Source organism: Pristiophorus japonicus, chromosome 13 (assembly GCF_044704955.1).
Source record: "Pristiophorus japonicus isolate sPriJap1 chromosome 13, sPriJap1.hap1, whole genome shotgun sequence".
NCBI lineage: Eukaryota > Metazoa > Chordata > Chondrichthyes > Pristiophoridae > Pristiophorus > Pristiophorus japonicus.
In genome coordinates, this window is record NC_091989.1 from 169,054,755 (window position 1) to 169,076,750 (window position 21,996).

Sequence of the window (21,996 nt, forward strand, 5' to 3'; positions counted from 1 at the left end):
CTACAAAAATTATGTGAGGAATTATTTAGATAAAACTACGAATTCCCTGCAAGGTCATGGATCCAAAAATTAATAGGAAAGAAGAGAGACTGTTGTAAATGTCTGGTCGTTGAGTGAGAGTCCCTGTGTGATTTTGTGACTGCGGAATGAATTTTTCTGAAAGCCTGGTTGGAAGAGGAATACAAGTGTCTGTTTATTTTAGCTAACCCTTTGTAGTGTTGTCCTGTATGTGGGAAGTTTTAAGACATTTAAGTTAGAAATGCAGGTGTGGATTTATTCGGATGATAAGTTACGGAGCTAGGAAATGTACAAAGGATAGATTTGTTGAGCAAAAGATTTATTTGACACGCTCACTTACTTGCCGAAAGAAAACATGCAATGATTGATTGGGTTGAAAGACATAAACTTAGTCTCAGAATGAGATAAAGAATGCTTTAAAAAAAAAGAGCTTCTAGCAAAAAAAAAAGTTTTAAATAAAGATTGAAATTACAAAGTTTGAATTGGGATTTTGAGATATTCAGAGAAGGCACAGAAAATACTGAGGTGGATTCAAAAAAAAAATTATTACATTAAATCTGATCAGGTCAAACTCCTGGGCGAGTGGCGAGCTATCTGCGAAGGTGTAAAAGGGACTTTTGAAAAATGTTAAAAAACAGCAAGCTTCAGTAACGACTTTGAAACTGGAGCATTTTGAGATAACGAAAGGCAGCCCTCAAACCCGGACTCCATTCCAGTTATGGAGAAAAAGAAAAAGATAAAGACGCCACTTTGAAAGTAAACAAATGATTTTAAATTAACAACTTTATGGAGTTACGAACCCTCCGTGTAAAATACAAAACCTAATTTGAAGAAAGAAAAAAAAAGATGTAACGGACTAAATAAGTGCTGAAAAAAAAATGAGTTTGTGATGGAAAAAGACATAACTTACTAAATACTAGTTGATGTTTGCTGTGAAAAAGATATTGGTTTAATTAGAAAAAAAAAAATTGGAAGAGGTAAAAAACGCTCGACATGGATTCGAATTTTAAATAATAAGAAAGTTTCAATGCAGTTTGAAAAGATTTCCAAAATGGACAGTGTTTATCAAGAAAAGTCCCGAACAGTCTAAACAAGCAGGAGGGTTTTGAAGATAACGAGGAGAAAGAGAGAAATTTAAAAAAAAATTGAATTTCAGTAAACAATATTGCTATTAAAAATCAATAAAAAAAAAAAAGATTTCTTTGGCAAATATTGAATTAGAAGTTAAGAAAACATTGGAGTTTACTCTAAAATGCCATCTTCCCTGATGAGAAGATTTGTATTATTTATGCTGTTTAACGGATTCCTAATTTCTAAGCAAGTTTTGAAGGCACAAAGACTTTTTTTTTCAGGTGATTACATGAAGTCACGTAATGACATCAGGTCTTCTTACAAACCTGGAAAGGAGTTAACCCTTTCCATTGACAGCCGTTTTATACTGAACATGATTAGTTTGGATTTCTTAATAGAAAAAAGACTCATCTAACAGAGGAAACAAAAATAATACTAGCCTGATACAATAAAGAAATAGATACTCAAACAAAACAAATTGAAGAGTGAAAAGCTAAGATAAACAAGCTGGAAGAGATGTTTTAAAAAAAAACGGGACTAGATGGATAGTGCAGTGCACAGCCATAGCACCATCACCTATGGCAATAGAGCCAATGTACCCCACGGTGGGTAGGTGTAGTCCACAAACCCAACCTAACGGTAAAGCAAACAACGATGCATCGTGCAGGCTCGAGCACAGCAGGCTCAAACGCAAAACCGACGGCAGCCCAGACAGGGACATGAAGTGATAGAGATGGTACAACTATAAAGAATATGGTTAACCTAATCCTTACCTCCGATTCCACAGAGTGACAGCGACACAAGTAGACCAGAACCTAACACCTGGTGACAACCAGGCTATCTGTTTAAAATTTTCAGATAAAACACTCACCAAGATGGGACCGCAGTGGTGACTCCGACTCTGGGGACTCATGATACTGGGAACCTCAAGACCCACGCAAACACTGGATGATACCAACGGATTGCAGTGCACTCAGGAAATAAACAACTACATGAACTATGGGGTCTTGTTTAATTTAACGGATGGAATGTGCATCCCAGCAGCCAAGGACTGGAGCAAGGACAGGACTTATTTTAATGCATGGTTACAAGTAAATCCTAATAAGAACCGGGTATGTGTACAGTGCTCCACGGGTATAAAGAGCAGCTGCATTAAACGAAGGGATGTCAAAGGGCCCGATGAATGTACTTTCGGCATAATTTGCGCGCCTCCGGGACAATCCCAGCAATCAGTCATCCACAAAAAGGGAGTGGGGCTGTGTGGGTACTACGAGGAGGTGGGGGCAGCTGCAATATCATTGTATGTATGCTTCTCACCCACTCCGACACCGCGCCCCATAAGAACCACTACAATGCCCGAGGAACTGCCTTGTCCCATAACTACTAAGGGACCAGAAAATGGGATTGTAATGTACAATGAAGGGGAATTATTGTATGACAATGTTAAACATGAAATTGTGCCTGTCCTGATCAATATTTCAGGCATCCAGATGCCGGAATACTGTACAGAACAGTCAAGGAAGATGTACAATGTATTAAGTAAAGTTGTAATGCAGCAGGCTGCCGATGCAAGGGGTGCCAGTAGATTCCGAGGACAGGGGTCAGCCCCCAGGATAAAGAGGGGTGATGAAGGGGTTATTAGAGAGGGTGGAGCAAAACCAGGAAGACCAAGCCAACCTAGGAAAGGAGGGTGCCGAAATCCAGTTGGATGGCATCTCAGTCCTGCAAGCTCACGCCAAAACCATTTGGCTCAGTTGGCAAACCAGAGGGGGACTCTGGATAACTGTACTCTGAAGGGACTGACCCGAGTATACCCAGCAATTCCAGAGTGCCAGATGGGAAGGAATACTGGGATAGGGATAGTCCTGATGATCCCTATAGCCACGCCGGACACAGGACCGTTCCCCCTGTACCAACTAGAGAATATCAGAGTAATACGGGAAAATGTCTCCATGCGTTACTATCTGACCACCACCTCCGCCGTTCGTCGAAACAACATACTTACCGGGATTTCCCTAACAGATTGCAAGCAAAGGGGGGGGATCACAGTATGCCCTCACCCGGTAGGCCGAGGTGAGCTAGACGAGTGCGGGTTTAACCGAACCGACGGGTGCGTACTAGAAATAGTGCCCGCACACAGGCACTTCGCGAGGGCAGGCTACGGAGGGAAGGGGAGATACTGCGTCTCTACCACAGAGCATTCATACCAGTATAATGACTTGCAGTGCCCTATACCACAGCCAAACTTTTGCTTTACGCCACTACGACCTGTCACGATTGAGCAAGCGCATATCACACAGGTCAGGCGCCGGAGTTCGAAGTTATTGATGTAACCGATCAGCTCCATGATCATTTGCAGGATTATGACGAGGCAGATCAGGTCTCTATCCCACATCTAACCAAAGTATTCTGAGAGTTGAGGCTCAGGGTGGGTCAATCCGTAAAGCTCTACCACCAACTGCAAACTAAAATCAAAGTACTGGAAGAAGATATCAAAATAGACTCACAAAGTCAGAGTTGGTGGAGAAAGGTCTGGGACTGAGGAATAAATACTGGTCGGGATACAATTGATCTTAGCAATAACATGGGGCATAATGGCCTGCCAGGCATGCAGGCACCATGCACAACGAAGAGGGACCCAAATACTAAACAAGCCTATCTAATAAAGGAAAAGGAGGATTTGACCTTAGTCAATTTGATCTAAGCAACCGGGACTCCTGAAACCGCGTGACTGGCCAGCATGTTGAGGCAGGGAGTACCGGGCCGTGCGCAAAATCTAACATAAGTAGGGCGGTCGGTTAAAGGGGGACTAGGACTAGTCCCCTTACCGAAAGGAGGGAATTGTTGTAGGTATTAGGCATCCTAGGGCAACGGCACCTGTAGGATAAGGTTAGAAATACACCTGTAGGATAAGGTTAGAATTAAATATGTAACTTGTTGTATAAAATGGCTACCAGTAAAGCCTCAAGGGATTTATGTTAGCTGAAATAGACCGCATTCCTGGAGACTGATACTTGTTGTTTCCCACACACAGGACCAGCAAGCAAGCTCTGCAGGTGTCTCTAATCAGCTAGGCCTCAGGACCAAATGTTCTAGTAACAATACGGCTCTGTAGCAGGATGGAGATAAGGAGGCTACCCAATGCCAGCATCCAAGGACAGTAAGATAAGAGGCGCCCAGGCCATGTTACAAGACACATGAGTCATCCCTAGCAACACACCCCTTAGCAACACATCTCTTGGCAACACATAAGCCACTTTACATTTAGAGACTAATGCTATTGGTCTAATGTAACTGTAGTAAACTGTTGTATGTAACTGTAGTAAACTGTTGTAAAACATATAAAGATCCATGAAACCCTTTGTTCTGTGGAGAGAAGCCTGGATCCAGTCCTGTGACTTCCTCCCCACTGGCGTTAATAAAGGCCGCACTGGCGATGGAACCGACTCTGAGTGTTGAGTGATTCTTCTGAGAAAACATTCACGCTAATACAGTCAAGGCCACCTACGGTCCAAACTCCCAAGGCACCATCCCACTCCTGGGGAAACACTCATCAAGGACACCGAAGCTTTCAGGGCCCAATGGAAGGAGCACTTTGAAGATCTCCTCAATCGAGACTCTGCTTTTGACTCGAGTGTTCTCGACTCCATCCCGCAGCATGTGACCCGCCACCCACTCAGTGAAATTCCAATGCTGCACGAGGTAGGCAAAGCCATAAAACAGCTCAAGAACAACAAGGCTACGAGTGTGGATGGAATCCCTGTTGAGGCGCTAAAGTATGGCGGAGAGGCGCTGTTGGCACGGATACATGACCTCATCTCTCTCATCTGGAGGGAGGAGAGCATGCCGGGAGATCTTAAGAGGTGCAGTGATCGTGATCATTTATTAAAAAGGGGACAAGTCTGACTGCGACAACTACAGGGGAATCTCCCTGCTATCAGCCACTGGGAAAGTTGTCGATAGAGTTTTTCTCAACCGTCTTCTCCCTGTGGCCGAGGAGCTCCTCCCGGAATCACAGTGCGGATTTCGTCCCCTACGGGGCACAACGGACATGATCTTTGCAGCGCGACAGCTGCGGGAAAAATGCAGGGAGCAGTGCCAGCCCTTATAACATGGCCTTTTTCGATCTTACAAAGGCCTTTGACACTCTCAACCGTGAGGGTCTATGGAGCGTCCTCCTCCGTTTCGGATGCCCCCAAAAGTTTGTCAACATCCTTCGCTTGCTCCACGACGACATGCAGGCCATGATCCTTACCAACTGATCCATTACAGACCCAATTCACATCCGGACCGGGGTCAAACAGTGCTGCATCATCGCTCCAACCCTCTTCTCAATCTTCCTCGCCGCCATGCTCCACCTCACAGTCAATAAGCTCCCCGCTGGAGTGGGCTTAAACTACAGAACCAGTGAGAAGCTGTTCAACCTACGCCGCCTCCAGGCCAGATCTAAGATAAGGTCACCCCAACCTCTGTCGTTGAGCTGTCGTATGCGGACGACGCCTGCGTCTGCGCACATTCTGAGGCTGAACTCCAGGATATAGTCAATGTATTCACCGAGGTATATGAAAGCATGGGCCTTATGCTTAACATCTGCAAGACAAAGGTCCTCCACCAGCCTGTCCTCGCCGCACAGCACTGCCCTCCAGTCATCAAGATTCACGGCGCAGCCCTCGATATCGTGGACCATTTCCCATATCTCGGGAGCCTATCAACAAAGGCAGACATTGATGCAGAGATTCAACATCGCCTCCAGTGCACCAGTGCAGCCTTCGGCCGTCTGTGGAAGAGATTCTTCGAAGACCAGGCCCTCAAATCTACCACCAAGCTCATGGTCTACAGGGCTGTAGTCATACCCGCTCTCCTGTATGGATCAGAGGCATGGACGATGTATAGAAGGCACCTCAAGCAGCTGGAGATATATCACCAATGATGTTTCCTCAAGATTCTGCAAATCCCCTAGGAGGACAGGCACACCAACATCAGTGTCCTCATCCAGGCTAACATCCCCAGTATTGAAGCACTGACCACACTCAATCAGCTTCGCTGAGCAGGCCAGATAGTTCGCATGCTAGACACAAGACTCCCTAAGCAAATGCTCTATGCGGAGCTCCTTCTTGGCAAACGAGCCAAAGGTGAGCAGCGGAAACGTTTCAAGGATACCCTCAAAGCCTCCCTGGTAAACCACTGACCTGGGAGACCCTGGCTGAAGACTGCCCTAGGTGGAGAAAGTGCATCTGGGAGGGTGTTGAGCTCGTCGAGTCTCAACGGCGAGAGCATGAAGAGGTCAAGCGCAGGCAGTGGAAGGAACGCACGGCAAACCAATATCACCTATCCCTTCCCTCAACGAATGTCTGTCCCACCTGTAACAGGGTCTGTAGCTCTCGTATTGGACTGTTCAGCCACCAAAGAACTCACTTTAGGAGTGGAAGCAAATCTTCCTCAATTCCGAAGAATTGCCTATGATAATGGAGTCGGGATTCAGATTTTTAACTGTCTAACATCCCTCTCCCCGGTCCTAACCTGCCCGTTTTGGGGGGTTAAAATTCCCCATTGACACTGATTTTAGTGGCCCCACTGTTGCCCCAGCTGCGATCAATAAATTCAGCACAAATCAGGATTAAACCCTCTTGATCTGTATGGCTCAGCTGTAAACAGCCTTATCCAACTGCACCATCAAAGGCAGCCTCAATATAGCAATAGATATTGAAGTTTCAATGAAGTTTACTCAATGCTAAACATTAAAAAAATACTCTCTATTGTATGCACTTACTGGGTCTGTCAACATTGTTCTCAGATGGGATGAAAGAGCCAGCACTGCCAGGCTGTTAAATGCAATGCCGTTTATCAGTGCGTACCAGTAGTTTTTGGAAGGCAACAGCATTACAAAAGTCACAACAAAGTCTGCGTATAAAACCAGGAGCCAAGTTATGACAGCGCAGACCATTCCACATCCATCACGGATAAACCAGGTCCGATCCACCGGTTCCACATTGGCAGACGAGCACTCAAAGTCATCTTCGGAGCTCAGCAGAGGATGATGGTCAACATCCCGGAATCGGTGCCCTGACGACTGCATGATCCGTCAGTCTCATCTATCATGAAAGAGACATGAATGTGCACAAAAAAAAAAATATCAGCACTTATTACAGCTGCATTTTTTGACATTGTTGTGTTTAAAATAATATGGGCGAGCTTAAGTTATAGTTTTTTTTTTAAATTGTGATCTCCTGTCAAAAAATTATAACTTTCTACAGAAGAAGTAACATAACTTGGATGCAAATAAAATCCCAAATTATTTTTTAATAATTCAATAAACATCATCTCTCTTTCTCACATCCACCTTTTTATGTAATTAACTCCCTTGTGCCATGCACATATATTATTTTAGTCACAGAACAAAACAACTTAAAAGTGAATCTAATGGATACCTGTTACCGATAATTAAGAAATGTTGTCCCTCCACATTTACGGAAAATAAATGTAATTGTATATCTGAAGTATCAGTGTATTCACAGCAATAATTACTTATATCTACTTAAAATGAGTAATTATTCAAATTTTTCTGGTTGAAAAAAACAGTCCTTAAGATAAGGGGATGGAAAATCCTCTTTTGGATGTACTTTTGTAATCAAGCGTATTAGGTTTTAGATTTTTGAGGGAAGAAGGCGGGGAGTGTGGGAGAATTCAGAACTCTTAAAAATGTGAACATTGGGAACAAATTCTGGTGTCAGTAGAGAAACATCTTCCCTTCACTGAAAGGAAATACAGATTATATACCTCCAGCCCCTCACCCAAGGATGAGATTTATAGCCTCTTGTTGAGAGAATTGGAAAAGCAATCCACCAACCATCTCACCCATCCAAGACCAGCAAGTAGTAAAACTTATGCACGTAAAAAGTGGCACAGGTTGATGAAGAGCACTTAAAAAAAAATCCTAGTGTGTATAGAGGGGAATTCTATTTATTACATCCCTATGGTGTCCCCTCATAAATACTGTATCCTATTGATGCCAAGTAAAATTCAATTTCTGTCTATATTATAAGCTAATTATTTAATTGATTTGTTTATGTGAGTTAAGGTGATTTCACCTCTCCCTTTTTGCCTATGTGTATATAAATTTGAGATCTCTGTTTAAAGAATGGATTTTATATTCTCCAAATATTTGCTCCCAATATTAGCATCAAGTACATCTGTGCCAAGCACGGATTAGATGCATCATGGTGTTGACACTACTCAATGCACCATACAGCCATGTATTTTTTTAATATATCCCACACCAAGTACACTCGTGACCTCTTTAAACAAAGGTTCCAATTTAATGCTAAGATATGAGTTTTGTATTACGGTATTTACTAGAAATAAGTCTGCCCAAATTAATTTCATTAAACAGCTTTACCGTTGCCAAAGAATGGTATATTAATATAGCCATTATGCTTGCTCTTATTATTTTCAACATTGTTTAGCAAATAAAACACACAACGAATAATTCTTACCTAAATGCCTCAGGTTTTTCCATGAAGTTGTTTCTGAAACAAAATTGCTTTTCAGAATTATTTCGAAAGACCTGCAGAGAATATAAATGACACCGTCAATTATTATACATTTATTCTTCACAGTTGGGCTAAAGTAAATCTTAAGTTATCTTGGCTCCCATCTAGACCATGAACACCTTTCTTCATTTATAGCTTGTATTTAGCTCATGTAGCTTGCCATTAATGCTATAGCCAAGACGAGGACCATGGGTCAATGGCCGAGGCCTCTTCTAATATCTGTTCACAACATCTTTGCACATGTTCGGCGAGGTGTCTCAAAAATTGCCCCTCACAGCCAAAGAATGTTGTGTAGGAGTAAAACGCAAGAAACATGGTAAAATTGAATTTTTTGTAAGTAGTTTTCTGTATGAACAGAAAGTTGTGGCTTTCATACAAATAGATGTAGTGCTGAATATCTTATGCATATAAAGATGGCAACACAGCGGTGGGAAATTGTGAGTAGCATATGACACTATGGAGCAATTGGTAAATGGGGAGAGGGGGTGAAAATATTGATAAGAAAAGGCATTTGGTGGTTATGGGGATTCTATTATTAGGCTGGACAATGTTTTTTGGAGCCGCAGCCAGTATTTTGCATTTCAGATTCCAAGATAAGGGTAATAAGGAGATTGAAAAAATTCAAGCTGAAATGTTAACTCTGTTTCTCTCCCCTGACCTGCTGAGTGTTTCCAGCAGTTTCTGTTTTTATATCTTTCCTCGGGTTTGATGCCCAAAACTGAACACTGTACTCCAAATAGAGTCGGATCAAGACTTTGTACAACATGACAGCAGATTGCCCACAAAACCGCTTCTTCTGTTGCTTCTTCTAGTTTGCAATCAGCGTGGCTTAATCTTAAAATTATAATTTATGCTTGCATCCAAAACAAGTTTCAAAGATAATTTTAAATCTCATTTCCTTTCAGCTGACAGGGATACGCTGTCACTGGTCAGAATTCACTCTGCAATGCATAAAACTAGTGCTTCAACACTGCTGTTAACAGCAGCGTAAACTGCTGCAGGTTGGACTTTTCTAAAGGGCTGGAAATCAATTTTATAGGAGAGGCAGAGGGAAAGATTCTTGATCTGCACTATTATGTTGTCATCTGATTTAATTAACTCCATTATATGGGATATGGCTGTATTGAAACTATCAATTATACAGTAATGGTGAAACCATACTCTGCAATAGAAACACTAAATATTCTTTTGTAAAATTGTTCTAATATAAGGAATTTGCTGATGCATGAATGACCTGCCAATTTGATTTCAGGTGCCCCAAATCTCACCACAAAAGGTCCCCGTTAACAAAGTGGCAGGGGTTTAACCTCAGTGATGTGGATTGTACTCACTAGAAAATAAACCTTATTGTCTAGAACCATAAATAGAAGATGGCATTTCATTTGAGTATCTTAATTAAAATAAACACCAATAAATAAAGAACTGGAACCACAATTATTTTTTTTCCTCCCAACTGCTATCAGAAAGTTACAACAGATTTCACAGCATCGAACCACTGACCACACTCGACCAGCTCCGTTGGGTGGGCCATATTTTTCGCATTCGTCATCTATACACAGCAGAAAGTCATACCGTATTGATTTTTTTTTCTTTGTGCCTTGATGCTGCATCACATTCAGTCTGCCATGGTTGGCCATTTTAAAGCAATATGTAATGCCCTTTAACATAATCGGATTAAGACTACAACAGGACAAGGATGAAAGCTTGCAACCCTTATGGCTTTCTCACTTAGATTGTGTATGATTTTAAGGCTGTAAAGCTGGCAAGAGGGAAAACAACTTTGATCCAAAACAATATTAGGTTTAGGGTGGCTACATGGAACTAATTACACATCTCATAAAATTAGTACCCATTCTAAAAGCTTTTAATATTGTGAAACTAATTTGGTGGATCTCTGGCCACCAATGCAGAGATCTGCAGTCGTGTATATGTACCTGGTGCGGAGCTCCAGTTGCTGTTCAAATACTGGTTACATTTTTTACGTTAGCAAATAGCTGATGGGACAGATGGCCTTTTGCCAACTGTCAAGATTAAAAATAAAAGTTTAAATGTTTTCTGCTTAGCATCTTTTTAAAGTTTACAGTTATACTGAAGCTAGTGTGAAGCTAAAGAGGTAAAGCCTCTCAGGATGTGGGCGACACTGGCAAGGCTACATTGGTTGCCCATCCTCAATTGACTCAAGCTATAGATTTAATAACTGAATCCTTACTTCAGTGGGCTTTACGAGTCAAGCAAGTAGTGTGGACGAGAGTCATATATAAACCAGAGCAGGTAGGTTCCTGTCCCTGAAGCACCGTTGGTGATCCAGCTGGGTTCATGGTCATTTTCTTTGGTGCAAGCCCACAAATGACCAGATCTATTGAATTCAATTTCCTACTGTGGGATTTGAACTCACGACTTCTTGATTGCGAGGCCAACACCATAATCATGACACTACAGTACCCTTATACATTGAGAATTTATAATGGGGAACAAAGAAATGGCAGACCAATTGAACAAATACTTTGGTTCTGTCTTCACGAAGGAAGACACAAATAACGTTCCGGAAATACTAGGGGAACGAGGGTCTAGCGAGAAGGAGGAACTGAAGAAAATCCTTATTAGCCAGGAAATTGTGTTCGGGAAATTGAAGGGATTGAAACATAGAAACATAGAAACATAGAAAATAGGTGCAGGAGCAGGCCATTCAGCCCTTCTAGCCTGCACCGCCATTCAATGAGTTCATGGCTGAACATGAAACTTCAGTACCCCATTCCTGCTTTCTCGCCATACCCCTTGATCCCCCGAGTAGTAAGGACTTCATCTAACTCCCTTTTGAATATATTTAGTGAATTGGCCTCAACTACTTTCTGTGGTAGAGAATTCCACAGGTTCACCACTCTCTGGGTGAAGAAGTTTCTCCTCATCTCGGTCCTAAATGGCTTACCCCTTATCCTTAGACTGTGACCCCTGGTTCTGGACTTCCCCAACATTGGGAACATTCTTCCTGCATCCAACCTGTCCAAACCCGTCAGATTTTTAAACGTTTCTATGAGGTCCCCTCTCACTCTTCTGAACTCCAGTGAATACAAGCCCAGTTGATCCAGTCTTTCTTGATAGGTCAGTCCCACCATCCCGGGAATCAGTCTGGTGAATCTTCGCTGCACTCCCTCAATAGCAAGAACGTCCTTCCTCAAGTTAGGAGACCAAAACTGTACACAATACTCCAGGTGTGGCCTCACCAAGGCCCTATACAACTGTAGGAACACCTCCCTGCCCCTGTACTCAAATCCCCTCGCTATGAAGGCCAACATGCCATTTGCTTTCTTAACCGCCTGCTGTACCTGCATGCCAACCTTCAATGACTGATGTACCATGACACCCAGGTCTCGCTGCACCTTCCCCCTTCCTAATCTGTCACCATTCAGATAATAGTCTGTCTCTCTGTTTTTACCACCAAAGTGGATAACCTCACATTTATCCACATTATACTTCATCTGCCACGCATTTGCCCACTCACCTAACCTATCCAAGTCACTCTGCAGCCTCATAGCATCCTCCTCGCAGCTCACACTGCCACCCAACTTAGTGTCATCCGCAAATTTGGAGATACTACATTTAATCCCCTCGTCTAAATCATTAATGTACAATGTAAACAGCTGGGGCCCCAGCACAGAACCTTGCGGTACCCCACTAGTCACTGCCTGCCATTCTGAAAAGTACCCATTTACTCCTACTCTTTGCTTCCTGTCTGACAACCAGTTCTCAATCCACGTCAGCACACTAACCCCAATCCCATGTGCTTTAACTTTGCACATTAATCTCCTGTGTGGGACCTTGTCGAAAGCCTTCTGAAAGTCCAAATATACCACATCAACTGGTTCTCCTTTGTCCACTTTACTGGAAACATCCTCAAAAAATTCCAGAAGGTTTTTCAAGCATGATCTCCCATTCACAAATCCATGCTGACTTGGACCTATCATGTCACCATTTTCGAAATGCGCTGCTATGACATCCTTAATAATTGATTCTATCATTTTACCCACTACTGAGGTCAGGCTGACCGGTCTATAATTCCCTGCTTTCTCTCTCCCTCCTTTTTTAAAAAGTGGGGTTACATTGGCTACCCTCCACTCGATAGGAACTGATCCAAGTCAATGGAATGTTGGAAAATGACTGTCAATGCATCCGCTATTTCCAAGGCCACCTCCTTAAGTACTCTGGGCTGCAGTCCATCAGGCCCTGGGGATTTATCGGCCTTCAATCCCATCAATTTCCCCAACACAATTTCCCGACTAATAAAGATTTCCTTCAGTTCCTCCTCCTTACTAGACCCTCTGACCCCTTTTATATCCGGAAGGTTGTTTGTGTCCTCCTTAGTGAATACTGAACCAAAGTACTTGTTCAATTGGTCTGCCATTTCTTTATTCCCCGTTATGACTTCCCCTGATTCTGACTGCAGGGGACCTACGTTTGTCTCTACTAACCTTTTTCTCTTTACATACCTATAGAAACTTTTGCAATCCGCCTTAATGTTCCCTGCAAGCTTCTTCTCATACTCCATTTTCCCTGCCCTAATCAAACCCTTTGTCCTCCTCTGCTGAGTTCTAAATTTCTCCCAGTCCCCAGGTTCGTTGCTATTTCTGGCCAATTTGTATGCCACTTCCTTGGCTTTAATACTACCCCTGATTTCCCTTGATAGCCACGGTTGAGCCACCTTCCCTTTTTTATTTTTATGCCAGACAGGAATGTACAATTGTTGTAATTCATCCATGCGGTCTCTAAGGGCCCAAGTTTCCACATGATTCGCGCCTGATTTTTAGGAGCAACTGGTGGAGAACGGACTATTTTAGAAATCGGAATTCTCCACATTTTTTTTTCTGCAGTTCTAGTCAGGTAGAACAGTTCTAGTTTAGAACAGAATTTTTTCTTCAAAAGGGGGCGTGTCCGGCCACTGACGTCTGATTTGAAAGTTTCCACAGTGAAAATGTACTCCAAACTAAAGTAGAATGGCGCCAGTGAAGATTTTTGTAGAACTGAAAAAACCTGTTCTACACATTAATAAATCAGGCGCAGGTTACAAATTAGGCCAGAATGAGGTGGGGGGGAAGGGAACTCATTAAATTTGACAATAAATCCTTATTTATACTTCTACAAATATTATACAAATAAATCCAACCTGAATAAACATTTATAAGCCAAGAAAAGATTAAATAAACCATCTTCCTACCTGTGTGAAAGTGCTTCAGCCAGGGAGAATTCTGCAGCTGTTCGTGCTGCTGAGCGAGGGAGGGAGGGAGAGAGAGGGGAGGGAGGGAGAGAGAGAGGGGAGGGGGGGTCGGGGGAGCGGGTGTCGGGTCGGTGGGGGGGGGGGGGGAGCGGGCCTCGGGTCGGGGCGGGGGGGGGGGGTGGGGAGAGCGGGTCTCGGGTCGAGGCGGGGGGGGGGGAGCGGGTCTCGGGTGTCGGGGCGGGGGGGGGGGGGGAAGAGCGGGTCTCGGGTCTCTGTCGGGGCGGGGGGGAGCGGGTCTCGGGTCTCTGTCAGGGCGGGGGGGGGAGGGGAGAGCGGGTGTCGGGTCGGGGCGGGGGGGGGGAGCGGGTCTCGGGGCGGGGGGGGGGCGGAACGGGTCTCGGGTCGGGGGGGAGCAGGCCTCGGGTCGGGGCGGGGGGGAGAGCGGGTCTCGGGTCTCTGTCGGGGCGGGGGGGGGGGGAGAGCGGGTGTCGGGTCGGGGCGGGGGGGGGGGGGGGGTAACGGGTTTCGGGTGTCGGGGCGGGGCGGGGGGAGCGGGTCTCGGGTCTCCGGTCTCGGTCGGGGTGGGGGGGGGGGAGCGGGTCTCGGGTGTCGGGTCTCGGTCGGGGCGGGGGGGGGGGGGGAAGCGGGTGTCGGGTCGGGTAGGGTCTGGTCGGCGGGGGGAGCGAGTGTCGGGTCTGGTCGGGCGGGGAGCAGAAGCTGGCCGTGGGAGGAGCCTCATTCACGCAGCCCCAGTGAGGCCATTGGGCCAGGGCTAGGGGCTGCGTGCTTCGGGCCCCTCCCGCACAGTTCGGCGCCTGGAGCTACTGCACTTGCGTGCCGACTGTAGCGCGCATGTGCAGAGGTCCCGGCACTGTTTTCAGCGCCGGGACCTGGCTCCGCCCCCCTACAGCTCGTGCCGGCTGCGCCGAGTGCCACGGGACCTGTAAGTCGGTGGAGACTACTGAGGATTTTTTTAGGCGCCGTTTTAGGCGTGAAAAACGGGCGCCCAGCTCGGAGGGGCGCCCGTTTTTTTTCTTGTGGAAACTTGGGCCCTAAATGTCTGCCATTGCCCATCCACAGTCAACCCCTTAAGTATCATTCGCCAATCTATCTTAGCCAATTCACACCTCATACCTTCAAAGTTACCCTTCTTTAAGTTCTGGACCATGGTCTCTGAATTAACTGTTTCATTCTCCATCCTAATGCAGAATTCCACCATATTATGGTCACTCTTCCCCAAGGGGCCTCGCACAATGAGATTGCTAATTAATCCTCTCTCATTACACAACACCCAGTCTAAGATGGCCACCCCCTAGTTGGTTCCTCGACATATTGGTCTAGAAAACCATCCCTTATGCACTCCAGGAAATCCTCCTCCACCGTATTGCTTCCAGTTTGGCTAGCCCAATCTATGTGCATATTAAAGTCACCCATTATAACTCCTGCACCTTTATTGCATGCACTCCTAATTTCCTGTTTGATGCCCTCCCCAACATTACTACTACTGTTTGGAGGTCTGTACACAACTCCCACTAACGTTTTTTGCCCTTTAGTGTTCTGCAGCTCTACCCATATAGATTGAAGGCCAATAAATCCCCAGGGCCTGATAGTCTGCATCCTAGAGTACTTAAGGAAGTGGCCCTAGAAATAGTGGATGCATTGGTGATCATTTTCCAATGCATCGACTCTGGATCAGTTCCTGTGGACTGGAGGGTAGCTAATGTAACACCACTTTTTAAAAAAGGAGGGAGAGAGAAAACGGGGAATTATAGACCGGTTAGCCTGACATCAGTAGTGGGGAAAATGTTGGAATCAATTATTAAAGATGAAATAGCAGCGCATTTGGAAAGCAGTGACAGGATTGGTCCAAGTCAGCATGGATTTATGAACGGGAAATCATGCTTGACAAATCTTCTGTAATTATTTGAGGATGTAACTAGTAGAGTGGACAAGGGAGAACCAGTGGATGTGGTGTATTTGGACTTTCAAAAGGCTTTTGACAAGGTCCCACTCAAGAAATTGGTGTGCAAAATCAAAGCACATGGTATTGGGGGTAATGTATTGATGTGGATAGAGAACTGGTTGGCAGACAGGAAGCAGAGAGTCGGGATAAACGGTTCCTTTTCAGAATGGCAGGCAGTAACTAGTGGGGTGCCACAGGGCTCAGTGCTGGGACCCCAACTATTTACAATATATATCAATGATTTAGATGAAGGAATTGAGAATAATATCTCCAAGTTTGCAGATGACACTAAGCTGCGTGCGATTGAGCTGTAAGGAGGATGCCAAGAGGCTGCAGGGTGACTTGGACAGGTTAGGCGAGTGGGCAAATGCATGGCAGATGCAGTATAATGTGGATAAATGTGAGGTGATCCACTTTGGTGGCAAAAACATGAAGGCATAGTATTATCTGATTGGAGGCAGATTAAGAAAGGAGGAGGTGCAACGAGACCTGGGTGTCATGGTACATCAGTCATTGAAGGCTGGCATGCAGGTGCAGCAGGCAGTGAAGAAGGCAAATGGCATGTTGACCTTCATAGCAAGGGGATTTGAGTATAGGAGCAGGGAGGTCTTACTGCAGCTGTACAGGGCCTTGGTGAGGCCTCACCTGGAATATTGTGTTCAGTTTTGATCTCCTAATCCGAGGAAGGACGTTCTTGCTATTGAGGGAGTGCAACGAAGGTTCACCAGACTGATTCCCGGGATGACAGGACTGACATATAAGGAGAGACTGGATCGACTGGGCCTGTATTCACTGGAGTTTAGAAGAATGAGAGGGGATCTCATAGAAACATATAAAATTCTGATGGGACTGGACAGGTTAGATGCAGGAAGAATGTTCCCGATGTTGGGGGAGTCCAGAACCAGGGGTCACAGTCTAAGGATAAGGGGGTAAGCCATTTAGGACCGAGATGAGGAGAAACTTCTTCACTCAGAGAGTTGTTAACCTGTGGAATTCTCTTCCGCAGAGAGTTGTTGATGCCAGTTCATTAGAGATATTCAAGAGGGAGTTGGATATGGTCCTTACGGCTAAAGGGACCTAGGGGTATGGAGAGAAAGCAGGAAAGATGTACTGAGGTGAATGATCAGCCATGATCTTATTGAATGGTGGTGCAGGCTCAAAGGGCCGAGTGGCCTCCTCCTGCACCTATTTTCTATGTTTCTATGTTTCTACTAGCTCTGGCCTAAAATTATTTCAGGCGCAATGTGTGTCGCATAATTATTGTATAAAACAAAGCGTGTCATGTTTCATTTTCAGCATTGCAGCCTGCAGTATCCTAAATGTGCAACGGTATATTTAAAATAAATTCAAGCTATCTGCTGTCAACTTACTTGTGCTAGATAGATTGACTAAAAAAAGAAGTGCAAAGAAATGCAAAACAAACAGGGACAATCTTTTTGCTGACACAATATTACTTCCTAGATATTCTTCTCATACATAATTCTTGCAGTTTTGGAGCAGTAATATCACAAATGTAATCATCACATAACTGAATGACAATGCTCATCTTCCACTCACAGGATCACACAGGTCAGACTTGGACAGGAGTAAATAAATATTACACAAGAACATGAGAAATAGGAGCAGGAGTAGGCCATTTGGCCCTTCGAGCCTGCTCCGCCATTCAATATCATAACTGATCTGATCTCGGCCTAAACTCAACTTCCCTGACCGCTCCCCATAATCCTTGACTCCCATATCGCTCAAAAATCTGTCTATCTCCACCTTAAATATATTCAATGACCCAGCCTCCACAACTCTCTGAGGTAGAGAATTCCACAGATTCACGACCACCTGAGATAAGAAATTCCTTCTCATCTCTGTTTTAAATGGGTGACCCCTTATTCTGAAACCATGCTCCCTAGTTCTAGATTCCCCCACGAGGGGAAACATCCTCTCTGCATCTACCCTGTCATGCCCCCTTAGAATCTTATATGTTTCAATAAGATCACCTCTCATTCTTCTAAACTCCAATGAGTATAGGCCCAACCTGCTCAATCTTTCTTCATAATACAACCCCTTCATCTCAGGAATCAACCTAATGAATCTTCTCTGAACTGCCTCCAATGCAAGTATATCCCTTCTTAGATAAGGAGACCAAAACTGCATTTGCCTTTCTCATTACTTGCTGTAGCAGCATGCTAAGTTTTTGTGTTTCATGTACAAGGACCCCCAGATCCCTCTGTACCGCAGCATTTTGTAATCTCTCCCCATTGAAATAAGAATTTGCTTTTTTATTTTTCCTACCAAAGTGGATAACCTCACATTTTCCCACATTATACTCTATCTGCCAAATTTTTGCCCACTCACGTAGCCTATCTATATCCTGTTGCAGATTCTCTGCGTCCTCCTCAAAACTTGCTTTCCCACACATCTTTGTATCATCAGCAAATTTGGCTACATTACACTCGGTCCCTTCATCCAAGTCATTAATACAGATTGTAAATAGTTGGGGTCCCAGCACTGATCCCTGCGACACCCTACTAGTTACTGGTTGCCAACCAAAGAATGAACCATTTATCCCGACTCTCTGTTTTCTGTAGGTTAGCCAATTCTCTATCCATGCTAATATATTACACCAAACCCCGTGAACTTTTATTTTGTGCAGTAACCTTTTATGTGGCACCTTGTCAAATGCCTTCTGGAAGTCCAAATACACCATATCCACTGGTTTTCCTTTATCTACCCTGTTTGTTACCTCAAAGAATTCCAGCAAATCTGTCAATACGACTTCCCCTTCATAAATCCATGCTGACTCTGCCTGACCGAATTTTACTTTTCCAAATATTCTGTTACTGCTTCTTTAATAAAACCATGCTGACTCTGCTTGACTGTATTATGATTTTCTAAATGTCCTACTGTTACTTCCTCAATAATGGACTCTAGCATTTTCCCAAGGATAGATGCTAGGCTAACTAGTCTATAGTTTCCTTGACTTAAGTTTCTTTTCTTAAATAGGAGAGTTACATTTGCATTTTTCCAATCCGCTGGGACCTCTTCAGAATCCAGGGAATTTTGGTAGATTACAACCAATGCCTCCACTATCTCTGCAGTCACTTATTTTAAGACCCTAGGATGGAGGCCATCAGATCCAGGGGACCTGTCCACCTCTAGTCCCATTAGTTTGCCTGGTACTTTTTCTCTAGTGACAGTGATTGTTTTAAGTTCCCCGCTCCCTTGATTATGTATTATTGGGATGCCTTTAGGCCGTGAAGACCGATAAAAAATATTTGTTCAAAGTCTCTGCCATTTCCCTGTTTTGCATTATTAATTCCCCATTGTCATCCTCTAAGGGATGATTGAAGCATGAAGAATAATCACACTGAAATTCTAAGGATTTGCTTGCAGTTTATGACATCAATGATATTTCCAACCTACAATTCTTCACATCTTATATATCCTGTATTTTCTCAATTATATTCCATATTCCTGTAAACTACTCACTTTTAAATCACAATCCCATGTTGCATTGTAGACATCTAATACTCATTTTCACTTTTGCTTGCGACATCTAAACAGCCACTTCACTGCTGTTGGTTCTATCCACTCAAACTTGTCCTGAACCACTAGAAATTGTTGGAAGAAAAAACTCAAGTCATTAACGTACAAATTTTTCTACACTGTGACTCCTTGATTTCAACATTTTAACTTCTGAAAATGGAACATAGGGAGTTGAAATGGGGTTGTCGATCTAATCAAGGAGAGACTCCAATGTTTGGTTTGGACTTCTCAATGGTTCACTTATTAGCTTTCACCTAATTTAGAATTACACGCATCTCCAATTTACCCGAACCACTCACCATTCTATACATCAAAGCAAATATTAGCTGATAAGCTACAACTGAGGATGCAGTGAATTGTATGCAACATTATCTTAGTTTATGATACCAATGAGCATATAAAGAATTTTCCTTTTTATAGCTGTTTATACTTTCTCTGGTTCATTTTCACTTTTCATTGCAAAAGCCAACACTCGACAAATACCATTTTCATTCTAATCACAACACCCAACTTTTAATCTTTCTGCTGCAATATATTATGGTAAATATTAACTTTTTATTCATTCATTCATGGGATGTGGGTGTTGTTGGTAAGGTCAGCACTAAACGCACGCAGCATTCGAAATAAAGTAAATGAGTTGACGGCACAAATCATTACAAATGGGTATGATTTGGTGGCCATTACAGAAACGTGGTTGCAGGGGGGGCAAGACTGGGAATTAAACATACAGGGGTATCTGACAATTCGGAAAGATAGACAAGAAGGGAAAGGAGGTGGGGTAGCTCTGTTAATAAAGGAAGATATCAGGGCAGTTGTGAGAGACGATATTGGCTCTAATGAACAAAATGCTGAATCATTGTGTGTGGAGATTAGAGATAGTAAGGGGAAAAAGTCACTGGTGGGCGTAGTTTATAGGCCCCCAAATAATAACTTCACGGTGGGGCGGGCAATAATCAAGGGAATAATGGAGGCATGTGAAAAAGGAACGGCAGTAATCATGGGGGATTTTAACCTACATATCGATTGGTCAAATCAAATCGCACGGGGTAGCCTGGAGGAGGAATTCATAGAATGCATACGGGATCGTTTCTTAGAACAATATGTTACAGAACCTACAAGGGAGCAAGCGATCTTAGATCAGGTCCTGTGTAATGAGACAGGAAAAATAAACGATCTCCTTGTAAAAGATCCTCTCGGAATGAGTGATCACAATATGGTTGAATTTGTAACACAGATTGAGGGTGAGGAAGTAGTGTCTCAAACGAGCGTACTATGGTTAAACAAAGGGGACTACAGTGGGATGAGGGCAGAGTTGGCTAAAGTAGACTGGAAACACAGACTAAACGGTGGCACAATTGAGGAACAGTGGAGGACTTTTAAGGAGCTCTTTCATAGTGCTCAACAAAAATATATTCCAGTGAAAAAGAAGGGCGGTAAGAGAAGGGATAACCAGCCGTGGATAACCAAGGAAATAAAGGAGACTATCAAATTAAAAACCAATGCGTATAAGGTGGCCAAGGTTAGTGGGAAAATAGAAGATTGGGAAAATTTTAAACGACAGCAAAGAATGACTAAGAAAGCAATAAAGAAAGGAAAGATAGATTATGAAAGTAAACTTGCGCAAAACATAAAAACAGATAGTAAAAGCTTTTACCGATATATAAAACGGAAGAGAGTGACTAAAGTAAATGTTGGTCCCTTCGAAGATGAGAAGGGGGATTTAATAATGGGAAATGTGGAAATGGCTGAGACCTTAAACAATTATTTTGCTTCCGTCTTCACAGTGGAAGACACAAAAACCATGCCAAAAATTGCTGGTCACGGGAATGTGGGAAGGGAGGACCTTGAGACAATCACTATCACTAGTGGGGTAGTGCTGGACAGGCTAATGGGACTCAAGGTAGACAAGTCCCCTGGTCCTGATGAAATGCATCCCAGGGTATTAAAAGAGATGGCAGAAGTTATAGCAGATGCATTCGTTATAATCTATCAAAATTCTCTGGACTCTGGGGAGGTACCAGCGGATTGGAAAGCAGCTAATGTAACGCCTCTGTTTAAAAAAGGGGCAGACAAAAGGCAGGTATCTATAGGCCGGTTAGTTTAACATCTGTGGTGGGGAAAATGCTTGAAGCTATCATTAAGGAAGAAATAGCGGGACATCTAGATAGGAATAGTGCAATCAAGTAGACGCAACATGGATTCATGAAGGGGAAATCATGTTTAACTAATTAACTGGAACGAGCATGGTGGATAGAGGTGTACCGATGGACGTGGTGTATTTAGATTTCCAAAAGGCATTCGATAAGGTGCCACACAAAAGGAAGATAAAGGTACACGGAGTCAGAGGAAATGTATTAGCATGGATCGAGAATTGGCTGGCGAACAGAAAGCAGAGAGTCGGGATAAATGGGTCCTTTTTGGGTTGGAAATCGGTGGTTAGTGGTGTGCCACAGGGATTGGTGTTGGGACCACAACTGTTTACAATATACACAGATGACCTGGAAGAGGGGACAGAGTGTAGTGTAACAAAATTTGCAGATGACACAAAGATTAGTGGGAAAGCGGGTTGTGTAGAGGACACAGAGAGTCTGCATAGAGATTTAGATAGGTTAAGCGAATGGGCTAAGGTTTAGCAGATGGAATAC

The 21,996-nt window shown here is 43.8% G+C and overlaps 1 protein-coding gene across 2 annotated transcripts in view; it reads right to left on the reverse strand.

The window, feature by feature from the left end:
- zdhhc7 (zinc finger DHHC-type palmitoyltransferase 7) overlaps positions 1-21,996 on the reverse strand; it is a 123,865-nt gene that overhangs the window by 74,100 nt on the left and 27,769 nt on the right. The window contains exons 2-4 of one of the 2 annotated variants that reach the window (XM_070898254.1): positions 19,295-19,416; positions 8,583-8,653; positions 6,860-7,181 (exon numbers count right to left, since the gene is read on the reverse strand). In XM_070898254.1, coding sequence (XP_070754355.1) covers positions 6,860-7,165 — 306 coding nt within the window. In that variant the 5' untranslated portion in view covers positions 7,166-7,181; positions 8,583-8,653; positions 19,295-19,416. The remainder of the gene's footprint in view (positions 1-6,859; positions 7,182-8,582; positions 8,654-19,294; positions 19,417-21,996) is intronic. The other variant, XM_070898255.1, reaches the window with a different exon arrangement.